This window comes from Branchiostoma floridae, unplaced genomic scaffold (assembly GCF_000003815.2).
Source record: "Branchiostoma floridae strain S238N-H82 unplaced genomic scaffold, Bfl_VNyyK Sc7u5tJ_1417, whole genome shotgun sequence".
Lineage (NCBI taxonomy): Eukaryota > Metazoa > Chordata > Leptocardii > Amphioxiformes > Branchiostomatidae > Branchiostoma > Branchiostoma floridae.
Window position 1 is genome coordinate 100917 of NW_023365713.1, and position 21335 is coordinate 122251.

The 21335-nt window shown below is 38.8% G+C and overlaps 2 protein-coding genes and 1 long non-coding RNA gene across 3 annotated transcripts in view; all 3 read right to left on the reverse strand.

Moving 5' to 3' along the window:
* Positions 1-2321, reverse strand: part of LOC118407524 (signal peptide, CUB and EGF-like domain-containing protein 1) — a 3377-nt gene extending 1056 nt beyond the window's left edge. Inside the window, exons 1-6 of the mRNA XM_035808002.1 lie at positions 2258-2321; positions 1935-2072; positions 1592-1720; positions 1328-1441; positions 887-1111; positions 106-469 (exon numbers count right to left, since the gene is read on the reverse strand). Of these exons, the coding sequence (XP_035663895.1) occupies positions 106-469; positions 887-1111; positions 1328-1441; positions 1592-1720; positions 1935-2072; positions 2258-2321 (1034 nt within the window). The remainder of the gene's footprint in view (positions 1-105; positions 470-886; positions 1112-1327; positions 1442-1591; positions 1721-1934; positions 2073-2257) is intronic.
* A 211-nt stretch (positions 2322-2532) lies between these two features.
* Positions 2533-3616, reverse strand: LOC118407519. The gene is made up of 3 exons (XR_004830159.1): positions 3446-3616; positions 2997-3122; positions 2533-2624 (listed from the first exon to the last, which is right to left on the reverse strand). It is a non-coding gene; the product is annotated as an uncharacterized LOC118407519 (long non-coding RNA).
* An 11023-nt stretch (positions 3617-14639) lies between these two features.
* Positions 14640-20939, reverse strand: LOC118407525 (neurogenic locus notch homolog protein 1-like). The gene is made up of 12 exons (XM_035808003.1): positions 20823-20939; positions 20294-20407; positions 19824-20063; positions 19209-19581; positions 17587-17708; positions 17305-17469; positions 17128-17192; positions 16815-16925; positions 16460-16567; positions 16069-16231; positions 15326-15506; positions 14640-14799 (listed from the first exon to the last, which is right to left on the reverse strand). Exons 1-11 carry the CDS (start codon positions 20890-20892, stop codon positions 15331-15333), a joined length of 1707 nt encoding a protein of 568 aa, XP_035663896.1. The 5' UTR covers positions 20893-20939; the 3' UTR covers positions 14640-14799; positions 15326-15330.
* Between the last annotated feature and the right edge of the window lie 396 nt (positions 20940-21335).

Consider the following 21335-nt stretch of genomic DNA (forward strand, 5'->3'; position numbering starts at 1 on the left):
ACAGCCTGTTGTCGGCCAAGGTATCATATAAGGCAAAACACACTAAAGACAGATATAAGAAATAGCTTTCAAGTATATAGAAAGTTTCTATGTCGTTAGGTATACCTGAATTCCCCGGATGAGATCTTGTTTACAATTGCATGGGCGGTGTCTGAAAGAAGATACATGAGATTGGCCTGATCAGCTTGAGTGATCTGATCAGGTGGCAAAGTACTGACGGCGACGACATCAAACTGCACGACAAAACCAGGGCCAGAACGGGTTTTTGTGTTTTTCGAAGTCTTAGAGGAGCCTCCACAGTCGACGTTGATGTTCTCAATGTTGCCTGATCCCGAAGTTGCTGCTTCACCGAGGGTGTTGAACAGACTTTCGAACATCTGTTGGATTGCAGCAACGTTGCTTTGGCAGTCTCCGTCATAGTAGAAATCCACTTCGCTTTTCATCCTAGGAAAGCCAAAAAAATATGCCCCTGGAAAACAAATATGTCACCCCTTGTCAGATCAGCTCATAAACTCATTAAAGAAATAAGGTAATCTGGACACTAATATTGAGCTTAAAATATGTATATTGAAAGTAGTTGATTTAGTCGTGAAATTAATTTCATTGATCTCAAAAAGGACTAATGATGTCACCTGAGTGTCATTTTGTTTTTAAGCTGACAATATCATCACGGAGAATCAAAATTGGGCGATTACATCGAATAATAAATGAATCATCTACCATGAAGGTTTGTTTTTCTGCAGTTTTTTTTAAACATCACTTAACCTATGCATATATTGAATCTTCTCTCAAAAGTTAATGGTTAGCGTTTAGACCAGAGGACAGAGGTCATGGTCAACAGATTTGTTTGTAATTGAGCTATTGACAACAGAGAAAAGTCGCTTACGAGAACAGTCCGGCCATGGAGCATCTTCGCTCAATCTCTCTGGGCAGCTTGACCGTCCGACCTCATGCCACTGACCCTCCTCATCACAGGTGTAACCGTCCGCAGGTTCGCAGGCAAAGTCGTATTGGGCGGTACAGGCGACAGTGCAAAATCTGCCTCCGGTTGAAACAGCAGCGCAGGTCGCAGACCCGTGCTCTGGTGGCCCATAGTCCTCACTGCATGGGGCTGTGGAGATGGATTGGTAGAACATCATAATTAGCTCATCATCGTTCATGAGGAGTTACTGTATCTTATACTCACTGAATTTGACAATCTGTGCCTCCATGATATTCATCTTATACAACCCACGTTACGTTTGATAAAATGGAACACAATTTGTTTGCAGATTGATAAGCTGGGGGGTAGGACAACATGACACTGAAAACATATGTAATGTCTTACCGACTTCACAGTTGTCACCCTTGAATCCACTTTGGCATTGACAAGTGTAGTTTCCGCTTCCATCAAGGCAAATTCCTCCATTCTCACAAGGGTTGGATCGGCAGTTATCAGCATCTGTAAGAGCAAATATTTACAACCATTAGCATTACCAAATGAATTATATAACTTTTCTAAAAAGATACGATAGCCACATCATATAAAGGTGCAATTATGCTGTTGGACGTTACTTTGCAGAATAATCATAAGATTCTGCAAAGTACGTACCAGCGCATGAGAAGCCATCAGCACCCAGGTCGTATCCGTCTCTACAAGAGCAGCGGTAGCTCCCGGTCATGTCAATACAGATGTGATCACATGGGCCCGTTCCTGAGTTGTCCAGACACTCATCAACATCTGAAAATATAGCAAAAAGTCAACATTTAAAGTACCGACACTATATGCAAGTCGACCAATGTACGTAAAAACGTTGCGGGAGGATCTACGGTCTTAATTTACATACTTTGTTTGATTACATGGTTGCACGCAACTTTCTTGATAATTAAATAAAAGTTGCAGAAAAAAAAACATTGATGTTTCTTTTATGTATTGTGAAAAAGTTATAACATACCTTTGCACTCGTGCTGGTCTTCCTTGAGTTCAAATCCAAACTTACACTGGCAGCCGTAACTTCCCGGGGAATTGTGGCAGATGCCGTTGTGATAGTCACAGGGACCCTGTCCACCATAGGTGTCGCACTCATTCACGTCTGAAATTAAACAAACGATGAAAAATGGGTCAAAATTAAAAAAAAACTATTGGTCTTTATCCTCTTTACTGTAAACAGACACTTTACAAGTGCACCTATTAAAATAAAACAGAAGATAAAAGACTAGAACATACATTGGATGTGTGTTCGAATGTTGTAAAGTGAATGTCTTTATTGAGACAAACTCTCAGAGTCTAACACTAGCAGCCCAGGGGCTGAATTGTTGTTAGACTTTACAATTACATACATGGTGTTAGACTAGGCATGCATATACAAATCAGCATACAATAGAATAAAATAGTATTATTAATCGAACAGTAAAAGGCAAGCTAGATAATAGTAAGGTGTTTGGCGACACGTACTAGTTTTCTAGCTTCATTTAGATCTTTGATCCTTTATCCTTTTATAATCACAATACTGCCTCCAACTTGAATCTACCTGTTTCGCAGTCATCACCGGTCCATCCTGGTACACAGATGCAGTTGTACCTGTTGATCAGATTCTCGCAGGTTCCTCCATTGTGGCACGGATCGCTTGCGCATTCGTCAATTTCTGACACAAAATAAAAATGTTACATGAAATTAAACGCCAGTTAAACTTGAATCTACGTGATACTACGATAATCATAACACAAGAATATGCCGTGGAACATTAGATCAATATTTCAGATAATACATGTGAAGCCAAATGCCGAGGAATAATCTTGATGTATTTTGCAAACATTTTTATCACTTCACTATAGTCTTCTTAAACAGAAACTTGTTTCGAATAGGTGACTGACAATGATAGTATGTGTAATGCTTGAAATTAACTTTCATGCATTACCAATCAGGGTAAAAATATCAAATTTCTATTAATTTCTAAGACCCAAACATATTTAATACTAAATGTAGATTCACTTCATTTCATCGGGTGTCAACTCACCAATGCAGTTCGTTGACCCAGACAGCCGGTATCCATCACGGCAGGAACATCTGTAACTTCCGTCAGTGTTCTCACAGACGTGGTCGCAGTCTCCACGTCCGTTGTTCCTATCACATTCGTCTATATCTGTGTAGGACGAAATGAAAACTTTTAACTTCAAATGATTTCGATAAAATAATCATCGTCCATTGTCCGTTACTAAGACTAGCAAGCCCCTTCATTGACTTGATTCTGTGTTGACTAATACATGTAACAGACTTCATGTCTGTACATAGTCAGTACAATTACTTATACGTGAAAATATAGTATAGAGATTCTTCAAAGAAAACATGATTGATTAATAAATACTGTTGATGTCAAGTCTTTTGCCGGCATGCTACGCCAATCATCTGATATTATTTTGATGTGACCAAATGTAATTCTCTTGGCAGATCATGGGATCATCATACCGGTTTGACACAGAGCCCCGATAGTTTCCCTGCAGTCTAGATCATTCCATCCTGTGAAGTCAGTCTCCCTTCTATACTCTCCACAGTCCTCGCCGTCCTTGTTGTTTGGCTCTCCTGGTGCCCAGTTACGGTAACTCAGACTAGATCCATCAGACCATCGCCACGTACCCTCGCTCTAAAAGTCAGAGGGACGCAATAAATGAATAGAAAATCACAGATAGCTAAATACACCTGAAAGTCAAACAAGCCGATTGGATTTTGCTAACTAAGATATTTTGCTAATTGTATGGCGAAGGAAATATCATTTATGATATGCATAATCAACCTTTAATGTGAATGCAAGTGCTAGATGCAAATCTCCTTGATACCTGTCTATCAGTGCAGCCAATCCAATAGTTGTCACCACCAGCATCATCTGCCAGGTTCGCCAGGAAGCTGTGCTGGTAGGATGATGTGACAATTGCGAGATGCCCACCATAATCAGAACGACACTTCCCTTGAGCCTGGTCGTAGTTGTAGCTGGTCGTAGTTGTAGTTGTAACCGCCCTGAAGCGGTAGCCTTGATAATCCCTTGTTACGTCTCCACAACCTTTTGAAAAATGGCACCGATGGGAATTTGGTGTCTTTCTTTGCACAATCAGTAATGATTCGTACCTGCTGACATTTCACTATCTATCAGAGGCATTTTTCATAGCTTCTCACTGGCATGTCTCTGTAGCTGATGTAGGTGGACCTTGCTTTAGTGACAAGAACACAATTCCAAACGTAGCTAGTTTGGCAAAAGTGCCACCTACGTATGCCTAACTCAGAAGCTCTTAGGGAGACGTCTGATCGGCATGAAGACGTAAACAGGTGAGAATCATTACTGGCTGTATAAAAAAAACTTCACCATCCAATGGTCTAACAACCCGATGGAATTATTCACGGAAATTGTACAGATCTTGATTCCTGTTTAAAGGGGGAATCTAGTTCAGAAATTTGCCCTGCACGCAAATGTCAAACTCGGTTTGCAAGAGACTTATGCTTCCGCTAGTTGCCGGAACGTTAGTGACAATAGTGTGTTGAAATTGGGTTTTTGTGAATAGCTAAACAAACGACAATAGTATCAAATATATTACCTCATCCTATCACCAGACAAAACCCTGTATTTCAGTTTTGCAAGTAAAGGCATAGATTAGCATCTATTTTTTTAACAAAAACATACAGAACAAGGACAAGTATTGGATAAAGGAGAATTCTTTTTACACAACCTGTGGTTACTTACATGACTTACGTTTCGATGTCTCTCAGACACCTTCGTAAGAGCTTCATCCTATATTTTACCAACGGTCTAAGACAATTTTTGGACCATATATTCACAATGTACAACCCCTTCTTGTGTTATCTTCAAAAGTCAGGCACAAAAACCGACCCTTGCAGTTCCAGAAAAGCCACTAGCAGCGCCAAAGCTACAAAACTGTCATGAGCTATCTACAACATAAACCAGGGCGGTCGGTTGCTAGGGAGAACTCACGGATAAACACACAAACTAGCCTTCATAGCGAAGAAAAAAAATACCTCGTCCGACCAGTAGAAGCACCGCTGCCAACTCGATGACAATGATAGCCTGCATACCTATTCCTGTGTGCCTGAAATGCAACGGTTTCGTTGTTGGGATACAAATATTTTGAAGTTTCCATTGGACAAAAGACACTAAAACAACATTCATTGTTTCACTAAGTCACTGCAAGTAAATTTTATGGACGGCAACATATAATTGGAACGCTCTCGAGAAAGAAAAAAGATTTACTAAAAATTGTGCTATAATTTTCATATTAACACTGTAAACCTTGTACCTATAATTGAAATGATCAAACATCTACCAAGCTCCACGGGTCGCTGAAAAGGAATTTCAAGTACCTATAAGTAGAGTTAGATTGTGACCAAGGGTCCACGGCCAGCTTAGTCTTTAACCTTTCTGGCATTTATCTGTCTCCTTTGGCAATTTTTTTACTATTTTTCTAGCGACCGGTGAGCATTGTAAAAGCTGATAAAACATTGCATTGGCATCAAAAACAACAATTTCCAACGCAAACTTAACTTTATAATGATCAAACAAAAATTTTGATGCATGGACATTTCTATGACAAATAAATTTCAATTGATGACTACATGGTAGCATATCCACACATGTCATGCAAAATGTCTTTGTCTGCAAACCTGTGACTTTGATGAATATTTCTAGTTCTACATGATCTGTGATTATTAGAAAATATTTGTTTTCATCTAAGTAACAAATATCGTTTTCTAATAGATCATTAGAAGATATCAATTTGCGCAAACGTGATATAGTAGCTTTCATCATTGTGCACATGAAAAACATAGTTTCATTGCAGTGGTATGCACTGAAGTGCTGTATTTTGCCATAGAAAAAATAATAATATTTGGGACAATTAAAGCTGATGACGTTATCCATACGGCCCAAAAATCAGACTTGGAATTCTTGCATGCCACGGCTGCATTCTCTCTCAATTCATTAATAAAAAAATAAAAACAATGGAATTTCAAAATGCAATTTAGCCAAATAAATAAAACTGTCCTTGAATAAAGGTACTAAAACAAAACAGCACAATGTATCATTGAATAACAAAGAATAGTAAGATTTAACAATGACCGTCCTTCCTGATAACATTATGTTTATTGTCGATAAATTCACCAACAGTGACTATAAGCACAAATATAGCTAAACAAACGTCAGTTACCGGGGCCTAATGTCTATTGCCTATCAATATACATTAACATTGATGTCTTTCTTTACTGCCTTATCTTACCATAGATGATTGACGCAGTGCGGTCATTTAAATGTTATGAGACAAAAGAAAACAGCAGATCTCACAACTGAATTTTCGTAAAGAGGATGTATCAATGCGCCGTGCCACAAAATCAATGCGGTAAATTTTAAATGATGTAAAATAAGTATTTCGAATGGCACATCATCGAATTATATCAGTTTCAGTCCCAAATTATATAAATTGTGTTGCCGCTGCATTAAACCTATACTTCACGACTAATTCGGGATGTTTTGAGAATAGGATTTTTTTAAATATTTCAAGAAAAAAATGCAATTACAGACGACTAATGGCGACTGTATTACAGTCTGATTAACTAGATAACTTTAGGAAATAGGCAGAACAGACAGATACAGGCAGATGACGATTTTGTAAATAGCACCACGTTTGGAAAACCGAAGATACATTAGAACCGGAATTTTATCGGAATGAACATTACTTGCATAATTTCCTGTCATTCAAAATGAATTTTTGGATTACAATCCGAGTACATTTTAAACATTTTGAGCCCATTTCCTTTCTAGAATGCGTGTAAAATGCTAACACCTCTGCTGTAGCGTTGTAATTCTTTTTTTAGAATGCAGGTAGATCGTACTTCCAATGTCCTTTGATACTTTTTAACTTCAAATGCGCCCCGAAAGTTAAGCAATGTAAGCAATAGTATAAGCAATGTAACGTTCTTGGTGTCAGCAAGACATTCGAACGGTCCATAAGAATGTATACATATATGAAATCATTATAAGCCATAAATCCATCCTGAAACAGAACAAGATATGACTATACTATCATCGAGATTACAAACATGGAAGATGGTGATAATAAAAACATATCCTACCTTCTCACAGACGTGTCAGAAGACCCTGTCGCGTGGCTCTCACCGAGCCTCCTGCTGTTGGAGCAAAATCGCCCTCCTAAATACTCATCAGAAGTGTAAAACCTACGGGGAAATGTCTCCGGACGGGAAATTGTATATGTGCACATAACTTAAACCACAAGTACCCATATGTTGTAAACGTCATGCATTTTTCTTGCTCTAAGGCTTGAGAAAATTTATTAAACACTTGAATGTTTAATAGTCCTAGCTAACAGAATGGCATTGTCATGTTGCCAGACATGATTCGAGGTGCATGGTATGCGATGAATAAAATTCTCAACTATCAAGAAAAAGGGAGGGAATACTTTTATGATATGGAAATTAAATGCATAGATCTACGTCCTGCATGTGACAGAGGCTGGCGTTGTTAGTATTGCTCATAGCTTAACCGTTAAGTATGGAGGTTTCAATTAGTGTTTGTTGTTTACCAAGCTAGTGTAGATTGTGTAGCTATATGGCAGAATCCAGATGTTTGCAATACAAAAGGTTACAAATTGTTTTATAATCTGTACCAACGTCCTGTGTATCAAGTATTGGGACCTTGCAATACTTGCATTCAATAAATTTACACGTTGAGCAGTGTTTACAAACCTATTGTAGAATTTGCAACGATATGACAGTATCCAGATGTTTGCAATATAAAAAGGTTACAAATGTTTTTATAATATATGTACCTACGTCTTGACTCTTGAGTATTTAGTATAGGGCCTTGGTATCATATTTTAGAATAAAATTGAACCTCCCAGTGGTGTGTACAAACCTATTGTAGAATGTGTAATGAAATAACAAAATCATCCAGATGTTTGGAGTAGAAAAGGTTACATATATTTTTTTCATAATATGGGCGTACGTCCTAGATGTGTGTTTTGATAAATTGCTTTAATTTTGCAGAAGAGTGCAGAGTGTCTTTAACGTTTTATATCCTGAACTGAAACATTTGGACTAGGGGTACGTAACAGTTCAATGAAGACGTGGATACTTATCATATATATAGGTACATACAAGGTGACCTTTTGCTTATGTATTTAGCATATACGAGTCTAACTATTCCAAAACATCCAGCTCGGTGAGTCTCAGCCTAAAGACAGCGTCAGCAGTCAAGCCATAGTTATCGTTTATCAAGCTATCGTAGAATATAATACGATCCAGATGTTTAGCTATTAAGAATGGTATCTGATATATATATATAATTATCTAGTACGCCTTTGCCATCAAGTATATGACCACCGCCATCCTGCATGGTATTCAACCACTATTGTAGAATGTATGATGATATGTCAGGATCCAGATGTTTGTAATACAAAAGATTACAAAGTTTTTTTTTTTTATATATATAAAAAGTTTCGTCCTGTATGTTAGCATGTTGCCACTGCCATCCTATTATGCAATAAAATTCAACCTTTGAGCGGTGTTTACAAACCTATTGTGGACATGTAGCCAAATGGCATGGTCAGGATATTTGCAATACAAAAACGTTACAAACTGTTTTATAATCTGTACCTACGCCTGGGTATCAAGTGTGGGGCCCTTGCGATGCTTGTATTCAATATAATTTAACCCTTGAGCGGTGTTTACCAACCTCTTGTGGAATTTGTAGCACTAGCGATATGACAGGATCCAGATGTTTGCAAGACAGAAATGCTACACGTGTTTTTGGAATGATATTTACATACGTCTTGACTACTCTTGGGTATCAGGTAAGGGGCCTGATATAGATGTGTCTGCCATCTACTTGTTCTTCTATATTAGTCAGGACTGTGAGGTGTAGATAAATGGAATGATATATCATTTGCACTACAATTGTATCATCAGACTAAAGCATTTGTAACGTGTAATATTGCAAACATCTGGTCCTTGGCATATTCCTAGGTTCCACAAAAGGTCTGCAAACACTCAAAGACGACAGTGCCTTATATTTCATACCTAAAACGTTTGTACATGTTACAGATACATGTGAATTGTTTACTCAACAGTGCATGTCCATCACATTTGTAATATCTTTATGAAAATATCTGAATCATGTCATATTACGTTTCACAGTCTGCAAACAATGTTCAAAGGTTGAATGTTACATAGGCCAATTGCTAACACTAGGGTAGCAATGGCGATGTAATTCATATCCAGGACGCAGACCCATGTTATAAAACAATTTGTAACATTTTGTATTACAAGCATCTGGGTCCTGTCATATTGGGAGTGTAAACACCACTCACAATGGGATATTATTTCTTCTTCTATCTCCAGACACCTCTCACTCTGACGTGACTCCTGCCTAATCGGAAACACATTGGAAGCTGACTTCTATCATTTTTTTTAAATTTTTCCTCATGGAACACGTTTAGCTGTTGATTTTTATAAAAAGAAACAAATGCGTCACATACGCAGCCATTCATGCTCCTATAATGAAGACTGAGGAAACAAATAAAAGCACCTCCAAAATACCTACTTGTGTTGGTTTCCTTTATTTCATTTTGAATTGGAAGAGGTTTCAATATGCACGTTGTATATATAGAGAGAGGGAGAGAGAGAAAATACATTAATTGCATGAACTTCATTAATAATTAATAAAGTCAAAGTCAAATAATATGAATGGCATCGCTGTAGCGTAATGGTAAAGTATCTGACCCATAATCCGGAACTCCATAGTCCTCCAGCATGCCTAGACCTTGTGCCTTTTGGAAAGAGCCTGTACGAAGGCAGCCGCCTTGTGGTGGACTCAGGTGACGTTCAGGACGCCTCTCTCCGCGGAGGCCGCCTCGGGGTGTACTGTTACTCCCAGGAGAACGTCATCTGGTCCGATCTCGTCACCAAGTGCGATGGTAAGAACTACTCAAAGGCTAAAGACAAGGTCGTTCAGAATATCAGAAACATATTTGGTACTTTAAATGTACGTCTAGTTTCTGGACAGATGTAATCATTTTTACGTTTTTAAGAAAAAAATCCTAAATATGCTGAACGTAAGATATATTATCTTGCTCCTGCAAGTGACTGCAATTTATATGACTTGTTCTGTTTTCTGACGACATCATCTCCTAGAAACCTAAAGAAGTTATAATGGCAACAAAACTGTGCAATAAAAAGTTCAATGATTCTTAAATAACCTTCATGCTGAGTGGTAGACATGGTTGAGTCACATTTTTGTAACCAAATCGTTTGAATCTGATTACCTCTTACTAGTGCCATACTTTAAAGCACATGGTCATTTAGAACCTACTTTTTGTCAAAAATGTGCGCAAAATTTTGCAACCTCTTGCGTTTGTAATTGCCTTGGATATTAATATATATATATATATATATATATCTTACCCATGTTAATGGTTGGTGCTGTTTTATTTTGCAGACACTTCTCCTCCTGACATGACATCTGCCTGATCGGAGACAAACATCCTAACAGGACGACGGAAACATGATGGGGGATGTGACGTCTACCATCTTCCTTTATCTTTCTTTATAACACGTTGAGTAATAACGGTTTCCCAGAAGGGGAATTCAAGACTAGTGCGTAAGATACGCAGCCATTTATGCTTACATACTCAAGACTCAAGAAAGTAAAAATAAAGAACATCTTTAAAATACATAATTGTGTGGATTGTGATGTCACCTTAGACTTAATACACAAGATTAAAAAGTGATAACATAGCTTGCAAGTACCTTGTTACTAAAATACCATTGAAAAAAGTTGGTCAAACCTAATAACTACACTACATTCAAGGCCATTATCAACATAAAAAACAAACAAAAAATCTGTCGTCAAAAGCAATAATCATCATACCTAAATAAATCTCGAAGTATCATAGAAATTAAAATGCATAAAATATCATACCTTCGGAAAAGGCACTCAAGCCGGCCAAAAGTATGGATTTGACGGTTTAATCTGGGAATATTTCTCTAAAATGCTGTCAAAGGATTATTAATCCTCAAGCACCAGACATTTTTTTGCGACTAAAATGTCCAAACGGACCCCAAAATGTTTTGTTCCAATTCTTATCAGTGATCATTGTATATACATTGCTTCGTCAATGTAAAAGGAACATTTTGACATGTTAAGGTGTTGCTAATTCCAGCTTATCATCATAATTTATGCAAAAGATCAGAAGGACCAGTTTTGCGCTAAACCTATCTTGACCTGAGAGGGGAATTTTGAGGCCTTCAGCACATTCTATGGCGTATAACTCATGAACGGCTAGAGCTAAAGCTACGAAAGTGGTTATTTATCACAAAATATTGTTAGCAACAATTTATAGTCACTAAAGTGAGTTTATCCTTTTTGGAGGTTGCCACGGAAACGGTATTATGACAGGCATATTTTTGCCAAAATTTGTCAATTTCGATTTAAACAAGGTTTTCTTAGTAAACTACACTTGTTTTCTTACAACAATTCAATTCTATGAAATTCAATGTAATTTTCATGATTTAAAATTTATAATTTGTGCTAAGTTCATGACATCATTGGTCAAAATCCAAGTTGGCCGCCATTAGAAGCTAAATGACGTCATAATGTCGTCATATTACGTTGTGATGGCACAGACGTTTTTGTAAGGATTTAGTTTTACATGTTTATCAATCTCTGAAAGTTTGGTGGTCATACGATAAGTAGTTCAGGAGCTAGTCTCAAAAGTTTGTTTTAAAAACTGCACATTTTTGCTGGGGTCCGTTTGGACCCCAGACGGACTGAACACAGACTTTCTTTATAGTTCCCACAGTATTGTACCAATCTTCGTAAAATCGTAGGAGAATATATAGCAGATATTGACTGACAAAGTCACGGAAGGAATTTTTCTTCAGATCAAAAATCATGTTTTCAAATGGCACTTCAAAGTGTACGCCTGGGGTCCAAATGGACCCCACTCGGGTGTTTGAGGGTTAAAAAAACTACAGCACATAGTTGGGAACATTAGTATAGAAGGGTGTCGTAAATAACGTTGTGCTAAACCGCAGCACTGTGGAACTATATCAAAACTATATCAAAACAGTTTAATTACCAGTCAATTGTTTTGATTATTGGTTCTCAATTGCTTTGATTATTTGTTTTAACACAGATACCCGTATCTTGCAAATCAACATCCGCAGTTACATTTCATTCCTTCAGTAGGGTATTGCAATGTGGTCTCTTTAAGAGCCAGCCACCAAGAATTGAGGGCGATTTAGCCAGGTAGCCATGACTGTAGTTATAGAAGTGAAACTAAAAAAAATTAGTTAAATAGTTGTAAAAGTGGCCCCAATGTGAAAGCCATGAGCGTTGTTGCCATGTTGGTAGTCTACCACACTAGTGTCACCTTTACTACACTAGTACGTCTTGAATACAGAAATGAATGCCTTGTAGGCTGTGGTACACCATGTTTTGCCGCTTCAATTCTTTTTTTTTACGTTTAGTGAGTATATTTGGAAAATTTAGCCATCTTGGTTTTTTTTTAACCATCTTGTTTTTTTCGCTATTTTTGCCGTCTGCAGATGATGCCATCCATAAAATTTAGTTGCTGTCGCCTTAGGTACAGAAACACTTTTCTAATCTGGACGTTCATATCCATGACACACGATCCAGCATGAAAAGGTTGTGAATAATACTTGTATAAACGGATGGATCTGCTGTTCCAAAGTTATACGTGCTGTGATGTTCGGTGGTCCCTATCTCCATTGTATCGAGAAGAAGGACTCTAATAGATGGACTGACACTACTTTCAATTGTAGCTGCCTTGCGGAGTGCTACAATGTGGTGATTCAAGCAACCATAGCTAGCATACAACGATCTGTGTGCCTGGTAATGGGTACGTAGGTACAGTAATCTATACCTGATTGAAACATATTACGGATGCTATTAACGTCTATCTTCAGTGTGTAACTTATGTACCCTGAGAACTTGTCCCTAAATTTGGTTGATTTGATTTTGTATTATAAAATTATGTGTGGCCCCTCTTCCAAGTAGGAAGACAACTTGGACAAAAAAGAACGGTACCAATAAAGTTGTGAATAACACATGGAACTGCATTTTTATAGATAGATAAATATGTGGTTTATTGCGCAACAATTGGTAGGTGACAAGGGGAACTATTACACATGATATGGATATTTCTATTCTACTTTGTGACATGATATTTGTCATTTGATCATTTAGGAATGGTACAGTTTCTTTTTTACATGACATGATATATGTATCATCTTGACATGAATGGCATAGTCTTTGATCTGTTGGTATATTATGGTGGCGAACTTTCTCGATTTCAAGGCAGTGTGCACTTATTCTCAGTTTAGTAATTCTATTCACAACTTTTTTTGTTTTGAATGCATACGTTTTCCATACCAGTTTTGTTTAGAATACACTTTGAGTTTATTGTTGTTTCTTATTTTTTGTCTCCAGTCAGAGAGGAATGTGTCCTTCATGCGTTCCATAAATGTGTTTCAAAATATTTGGTGTCAACAATAGGATTGAGTCAAATATTTCGGAATCCATGTCGGCTTAGCATATCTTGAACATGTACAGCCCAATCTTGGTCTTCTTCGACAGCTACATCGTAAGCTTTTTCACAGTTGTTCTGCATTCTAAGCCAATATTTCATTGGGTGAGTCTGGATGTCAATTTACAATGGAAATGCTCCTAGTTCCCTCCTTACTTCAGCGTTGGCGGAGCTTCTGGGAACACGGAGTAGTATTTTATAGTAGTTTAAGCCAACATATTCTAAGTGTGGTGCTGTAGGTTGCTCTACCGATACGTTTTGGTTTCTCAGTGTGTGCAAATTATGCACTATGTTTAGCTTGTCATTGTATTTTTCAGACGAATGAGTATAGGGCGGTTGCACTTAGGCCAGTTGTCTTTCCGGCACGGTTTGTCTTAATAATACCTACTGGTGATCCTACTATCGGGGATATAATGTCGGATAATATATTTCATATGTTTTCAATTGTTGATCATTTCAGAATTAGGTCCCTGCATTGGATATTTGTGCCGAATATTTCACTACAGTAGAATAAGATTAATTAACCACGCTATTAATCAGTTCTAACGCGAGAGAATTGGACGGGTTGTGACTTGTTGATAGTAATGACTTAAGTTTGAAAGAGGCCCGGAGAGCTTTAATTCTAAGTTGTTTATTTGCGCGATTGAATGATCCCGAGGGGGTTATATCGACTCCAAGATATGTGTGAGAGGATGTTATATCTAATGTGTGACCCTGTGATTGGAAGTGGGTGGGTTTTATTTGTTCGTTCGTTTTTTTTTGTTGTTGTTGAGAAAATCATTATCTTAGTTTTATTTCTATTAATCGTTAATTTCCAAGCGGAGCAGAAGTTATCTAATCTTTTATAGTGCATGTCAATATCGTGGTCGTGGTTTTGGACCCCACTAACATGTTCCCTTTGAAATTTCTAATGCATTTCAGCTGCTGCTTTTATTAGGCTATCTCGACTTGCTATTGAATAATCCAGAATAAAAAGATAATCAACTAAACAATGATAACACGACAAAGACGATGTTAGATATTGAAGTTAAGGTCTTTATTAGCATTTGGAGGAAAAGCAAGCAAGAGAGCGGTTGCAGTTTCTTGTGGTTGCCTTCGTAGCATTGCATTTTAGTACTAGAGCTGAAAGATGGGCTAAAATGCAGATAGATGCTTTTCTCGTGTGTCCGTTTTGGGGTTCGTCCGTCTTTGTGGGTTCGTCTGCAATAAATCAGAACAGGATGAATTGATAACGTTCCATCTATATCTATACCGTCATCATGCTAGAAAGAACAGGATAATGGATTCATTGATGATGGGTATTTGGGAAAGAATCCTGAATGGAATGTGACTTTTTTTTAAAAAAATGCTACTTGGATAGGTTGTTTAAAGACTTCATTATGAGTGATAAAGTAATAGTTTTTGGATTTTGACTTTTGGATACTTCGTTTAAGGAAAGCCTACAATCATTCGCTTCATATACATTCTGTAGAGAATCTTGCGTTTTCCGCTTACCGCTTGGAAAATTTTCAGGGGTAGATATGGACAAACCTTTGTTATATGGAATCTAGATTGCGACCATAGACACTGTCATCCCAGAAAAATTATCATTAGAGATATAGTGTATTAGCTTGTTTTAAAAACTACTGAACCTGACCTTTCTTTGTCCGGCAATTTGCAGACTGTAAATGAGTTATATCACATACATATCAATTCTTTTTTGACAAACACTGTATTATATACCCACCGTTGCTAGTCACAGACGACTTGATCCGCATTGGCACAGGTCAGTAGATCCTGGCTCCAACGAGTGCCCGGAGGACAGTTGATCACAGCATCATGCCCGTCCTGGTGACATCGCACGTGCATGGAGCAGTCATACGGGTGGGGACGGAAGGTCCCGTCATGCAGGTTCTCACAGAGCTTAGCTGCCGTAGATAAAAGGTTGAATGATTAAAAAAACATTTCATTGTTGTTTAAAGGGAGGTCAAATTTCTCACTGCATTATTTTCCAAGATCCTGCCAATTAGACTTTTCATGCACTATTGACAGGAATGCATTTGTTATGAGCCGATAAGAGCATGTACAATACAGTACAGCCTGTGATAATCTTGTGAGGATTATTTTTAAAGAACAACTAGAAAACAATGCGTAACAAAGAAGAAAATGATTTAGATTAATCACATGAGTAAACACCCATGAGATGAACACGCTAAACCATATGAACAATGAATCAAAAGTACCTGACTTACTTAAACTACTTACATTCCATCAACATTTTCTTATTATCGACAGGATGTTCTAAATGTTAATTCTTATTGGCTTTCTTGAATACATGTAAACATAAATCTCATCGTTGCATCAAGACAAGAATAAACAATATAGCTGTGTAACATGAAGTATCAATGAAAATAGTTTTGTAACATGAGAACCATACAGACATCACTCATCCAACACCCATAAGTTTGAGGCTCAAGATCTAGATCTCACCGATGACCTCTTCCAGCGCTGCCTCACAGGCATCCCCAGCCTCGGTGTCGTCACTGTTGGTCTGGTCAGGGTTGGGTGTGGAGACACAGTTGTCACACATGCTGCCAACTCCATCACCGTCCGAGTCGATCTGGTCAGGGTTGGGGACCAGTGGGCAGTTGTCCTGGAATAACAGATGTTTGCAAGGAAGTGCCAGTGCAAGTACAATATTTTCGATATTGAAATTCAGGCACTCCTACAGAGCTACTTCGCCATGATTTAACTGTATTCAGGAAAACATGTTATAGGTTAACTGCAGCTGTAGGGGAATTTGTTTTTTTTTTCTTCTTTTTAATGGCTACCAACTTTTTTTTACTTATTGAATGTTGCCATTATGTACATGCTGAGTTACCTGGCTGTTCCAGATTCCATCACCGTCGGTATCCACGGCACAAGCATCTCCTTTCCCATCACCGTCCATGTCCAGCTGGTCAGGGTTGTAGACACTAGGGCAGTTGTCCTAGAAATAAGAACATATGTTGTAAATAAGCCGAAAACTATTAAGGAAATGGCCTAATTCTTGCATATTCTAGATCATAGCAATGTCCACAATGCATATTTATGGATGATGTCGGAATATTTCTTGGCTCATATAAAAGTGGGAAGTTTCTTCCTTGCCGTATTTCACTGTTTCAATACATTCTGTACATTGATATGCAACAGTAGCACCACTTGCATAGATAAGGCTAATATTGACGTTCACTTACCATGATACAGGTCTCATTCCCACATGAGATGGGGACATCAGAGAAGCCGTCCATGTCGTCATCACGTCCACAGATCAGGCCATTACTGGAGCCTGCCCATCCATCAGTACACTGGAGGGATATAGAAATACACACATCTCAGATCTTATTAGGGTTTCAAAGATAACTGCATGGTAGGGTAATATTGCCTATAGGCACAGCCAAAGGAAGTTTCTTGGGCACATTTAATTACCAGATTGCATGCATTTTAATCATTTTGAAAAGTGATTAAGATGCATGCAACAATCTGATTAGAGTAATCTGTAACACTAACCTTACAGCGGAAACTCCCACTAACAAGCTGACAATCTGCACAAGGTGCTTCATCACCAACGCAATCTGGACAGGAAGAAATAGAAAAAAAATTGATATGAAAATTCTAGTGCATATTTGATCATATATGATACATTTAATGTTAAGGAGTAGAAAAATAGGCAAACTGGCTACATACGGGCATTACAGTCCGTGATGTCCTTTGCCCCTCTGAAGACGGCGTTTGTCCCAGCAGGACAAGACTTGCAGGTAGACTGTCCCTCCTCGTCCTGGTACTCCTGGTAGTCACACTTCACACAGGTGGAGCTGTTTGTTGGCTTGTAGGTGCCTCTAGGACAGTCAACTGTGATTGACATCAAAATAACATGTTATAAGCAATATGATGATATTCATTCGTCAGACCAATGAGTGGCAGACCGTAGGACATTTTTAGTAAATCACAGGAACAAGTGATACTTACGGCAGTAAGCTGAGAAATTCTCAATGAAGGCCATTTGTCCATCATTGCAGTCAGTTTTAAAAGCCGGCGTGGTTGTCATCGTGTACGAAGCTCCTACTGCCAGTTTGCCGCCAATGGTCATGCTGAAACATAATCATAACGTTAGAAATGTACCTAATGTATACTCAGTATTCTTCCAATAAGGTAAAGAAATGTTTAACTAGAGTTCAACGAACCCATCTCTTCGCCAAATAATCATGTCTTTATTTAAGACTTTAAGGTCTTGTTCATGTATTACTAAATAGCAAATGACTGCATGAACTATGTTCCTCACAAACACACAGATATTACCAAAAACCAGACTGTGACCTGACAGATGACCTGGTAGCATCCCTGGTCAATCAGAATTTCATGCTTGTCAAAGACTTTGTCCCCAGTGTAAGGGCGTCCAGCTCCAGCAAAACATCTGTATAACAGCTGTGTCCATAGATATAGGTCAAAATGAGATATATAGAGCACAGTTTATTTCTGTTAATAAGTTTTGCTGCAGTACCTTAGGAAGCCGCTAGGGGGGGGGGGCACTATCATATATATTATCTTCGTTTTCCTGACCCCTACCCACCTACCAAATATTATCAGGATTTTTTCAAGGCTTCTCGAGTTATGCATTCCACAAACAAACGGACGCACACACTCGGCCCGCTACCGTCCTAACGGAAAATGCTACGTCAACTATTTTCAAACACAACCTTCCTTTCCGCAACCGCTACTTAAATACTAAATATCATGAAAATCCATACACAGCTTCTTGAGTTATATGCTGTTGGAATGGATTTATGAACTTTCCTCATTAATTATGCAAATTAGCTACTGATTTGCATAATTAGTATTACATTGTATAAGTCATCACTCATTCTATCTACATACTGAAAATCCTGATGATCCGTTTACACGTTCTCGAGTTATCCTCGTCCAAAGTGTCTGTAGTTCCCAAAAAGCCGCTAGGGGGACCAAACTCACAGCAGTTACTCTCTGTTCCAAGGGCTATCTACCACTCAAAAATCATGACCACAACATGTCCAGAACACGAAGTGTCAAAATTAAAAGTTTTGCTGCAGTGCCTTAGGCAGCCACTAGGGTGCCCATTATCGAACTTGACCTTCGTTTTCCTAACCCCCATCCACCTAACAAATATAATCAGGATCCATTCAAGGGTTCTCGAGTTATCTTGCATACAGACAAACGCACTTACATACAAATCCCGCTACAGCACCGTAGGTAAGAGCCAGGTAAACCATTTTCGCACTTGACCTTCCTCTCCAAAACCGCTACACACCTACCAAGTTTCGTGAAAATCGCCCAGCTAGATTTTGACTTATGCTGCCCAAAACAAACCGCAAAAAACATACCAAGCTCGCTGCAGTACCGTAGGAAAACGCCAGGTAAACTGTTTTCAAACTTGGCATTCCTTTCAACAACCGCTACACACCTACCAAAAATCACAAAGTTCCATCCACAATTTCTGGAGTTATTTGCTGTTGACCTACATACAGACCCAAGTCAGCAATCTCATACTCTTCTTGGCGAAGAGAATGATTATAAACTGAAACGTTGAAGGTTATACTACCATCAAATAAGCATACCTGAACTCTCCGGAAGAGATCTTGTCCTGAATCTCGAATGAAAGGTCTCCTAGAAGGTACATCAGGTCAGTCTGATCCCCTGCAGTAACCTGGTCAGGTGGCGAGTTGCTGACGGCGACCACATCAAACATCACGACGAAACCAGCGCCAGATCGGACGTTTGTGGCGGCCGATGAAGAGCGAACAGACTCGCCGCAGGCGACGTTGATGTTCGTGATGTTGCACGTTCCTGACCCCGAGGGCGCTGCTGCCCCGAGGGTGTCAAAAATGCGGTTGAACATCAGTATGATGTCAGCAATGTTGCTCTGACAGTCACCGTCGTAGTAGTAGTCAACTTGATTTGTCATCTGAGACATCCAGGCCAAACGTTTCCCTGAAACATATGCGAGCCTAGATATGTAGATGTTCCGTTACAGCTGTTCGTCAAAAGGGTCTGTTAATTTGTTATAACAATTCTTCATACTAACAGTTCTTCATATGTGTTGCTTCCTAACATGATTTAACCTACAGTTTGGGTGACTAAGTTTGGCAGGCCACCGGGTGCTGTGTTAGAATGAAATCAAGTTTACCCTCTAATCTCTGAATGCTTTGACATGTCTTGGTAATGAAACTTACTAGAGCAGTCCGGCCATGGTGCATCTTCAGGCAGCTCTTCAGCGTCACAGATTGACCCATGCACACCGACATTGAGCAGATGCCACTGGCCCTCCGCGTCACAGCTGTAACTTTGCGCAGGTTGGCAGTAGAAGTCATGTTGGGCGTTACAGGCGACAGTGCAGAATCGGCCGCCGTTGGAAAAATCAGCGCACGTTGCCAAGCCGTTCTTAGGCGGTGCGAAGTCCTCACTGCATGGAGCTGTGTAAATTAATATTCAACATTTGAAATTAATATTAACATTTGAACATCTCAGGTGTAGTCAGTATTTTGGCAATTTTTATGTCCTTGTAATTGATTTCAGCAGATAGAACACCACCTACTTCAGCTTTACGTCTGAAATTTGTGTGATAAATTACTTACTCTCGGATAGCATAGAGCTGGTGGTCAAATAGGAGAGACTAAGAATGGAAATATATAAACTTTCTTACCGACTTCACAGTCATCTCCCTTGAATCCACTTGGACATTCGCAAGTGTAGTTTCCACTTCCATCATGGCAGGTTGCCCCATTCTCACAAGGGTCGGATCGGCAGGCATCAGCATCTAGAGAAGTAGAGTTGAAAAACTTAGTATTACCAAATAAATCATATGACTTTTCGAAAATATAACAGCTACATATGATATGGCTCTTATAATAGATATTGGATAAATTTCATGGCCTATCTTGCCAACATACATAGGACATCATTTCTTTTTCATTTGTAATATTTCTAAACCATGCGCCATTTTGCTGTACCACCACCACCGGACATGCTAGGGCAAAACCATAACGGTTTAGGGGGTGCTGGTACTCCCTGAGCGTTATGCCCCTCTAGGGGCTTTGCTCAGCATCACATCCTGTATGTAGCCTCGTAGTACGACCCATTGTACCTTGTGCGATTGTTGAGCAATAAATTCATTCATCCATTCATACAAGATTAAGAAGAAAAGAATAATTCAGTTTCACACAGGGACATACCGACACAGGAGAAGCCATCAGCTCCCAGTTCAAACCCATCTCTACAACCGCAGCGGTAGCTCCCAGTCATGTCTGTACAGATGTGATCACACGGGCCTCTTCCGGCGTTATCCAGGCACTCATCAACGTCTGACAAGATAACAGAATGCCAGATTTAAATTTAGTAAGATTCAATTCAAGGTCATCTTGAATTCGTTTGAAGGCCGAATAGTGTCACAGCAACTAGGGAAAGAGATACCAGTCTGCTTTCAAGCCTACCTGGGAATCTTTTTCAGTTATTTAGGACGCTTATGGGAGATATCCATATCTGCAATTAAACGGATCACTAACCAACATTACAAGCCAGAACTTTCTACATAATGGCAATCTTAAAATGGAAATAATTTTTACAGAGAAAGAGTAATGTTTTAAAAAAACGTTTGGACCATAACCCTTGTAAAAACATTTATATTTCTATACTTGAATGTAAGTTCATCTGTGACGGTAGTTAACATAATGATACAATTTTAATTT

Excerpts from the sequence above, each read along its gene's own strand:
- LOC118407525 (XM_035808003.1), bottom strand. The coding sequence starts at position 20,892 with ATGACTGGGAGCTACCGCTGCGGTTGTAGAGATGGGTTTGAACTGGGA. Across the intron at positions 20,064-20,293 it reads GGGAGATGACTGTGAAGTCG|CTCCATGCAGTGAGGACTTC; the intron begins GTAAGAAAGTTT and ends TAATTTACACAG. Across the intron at positions 17,470-17,586 it reads GAATTTCTCAGCTTACTGCC|TTGACTGTCCTAGAGGCACC; the intron begins GTAAGTATCACT and ends TGTCAATCACAG.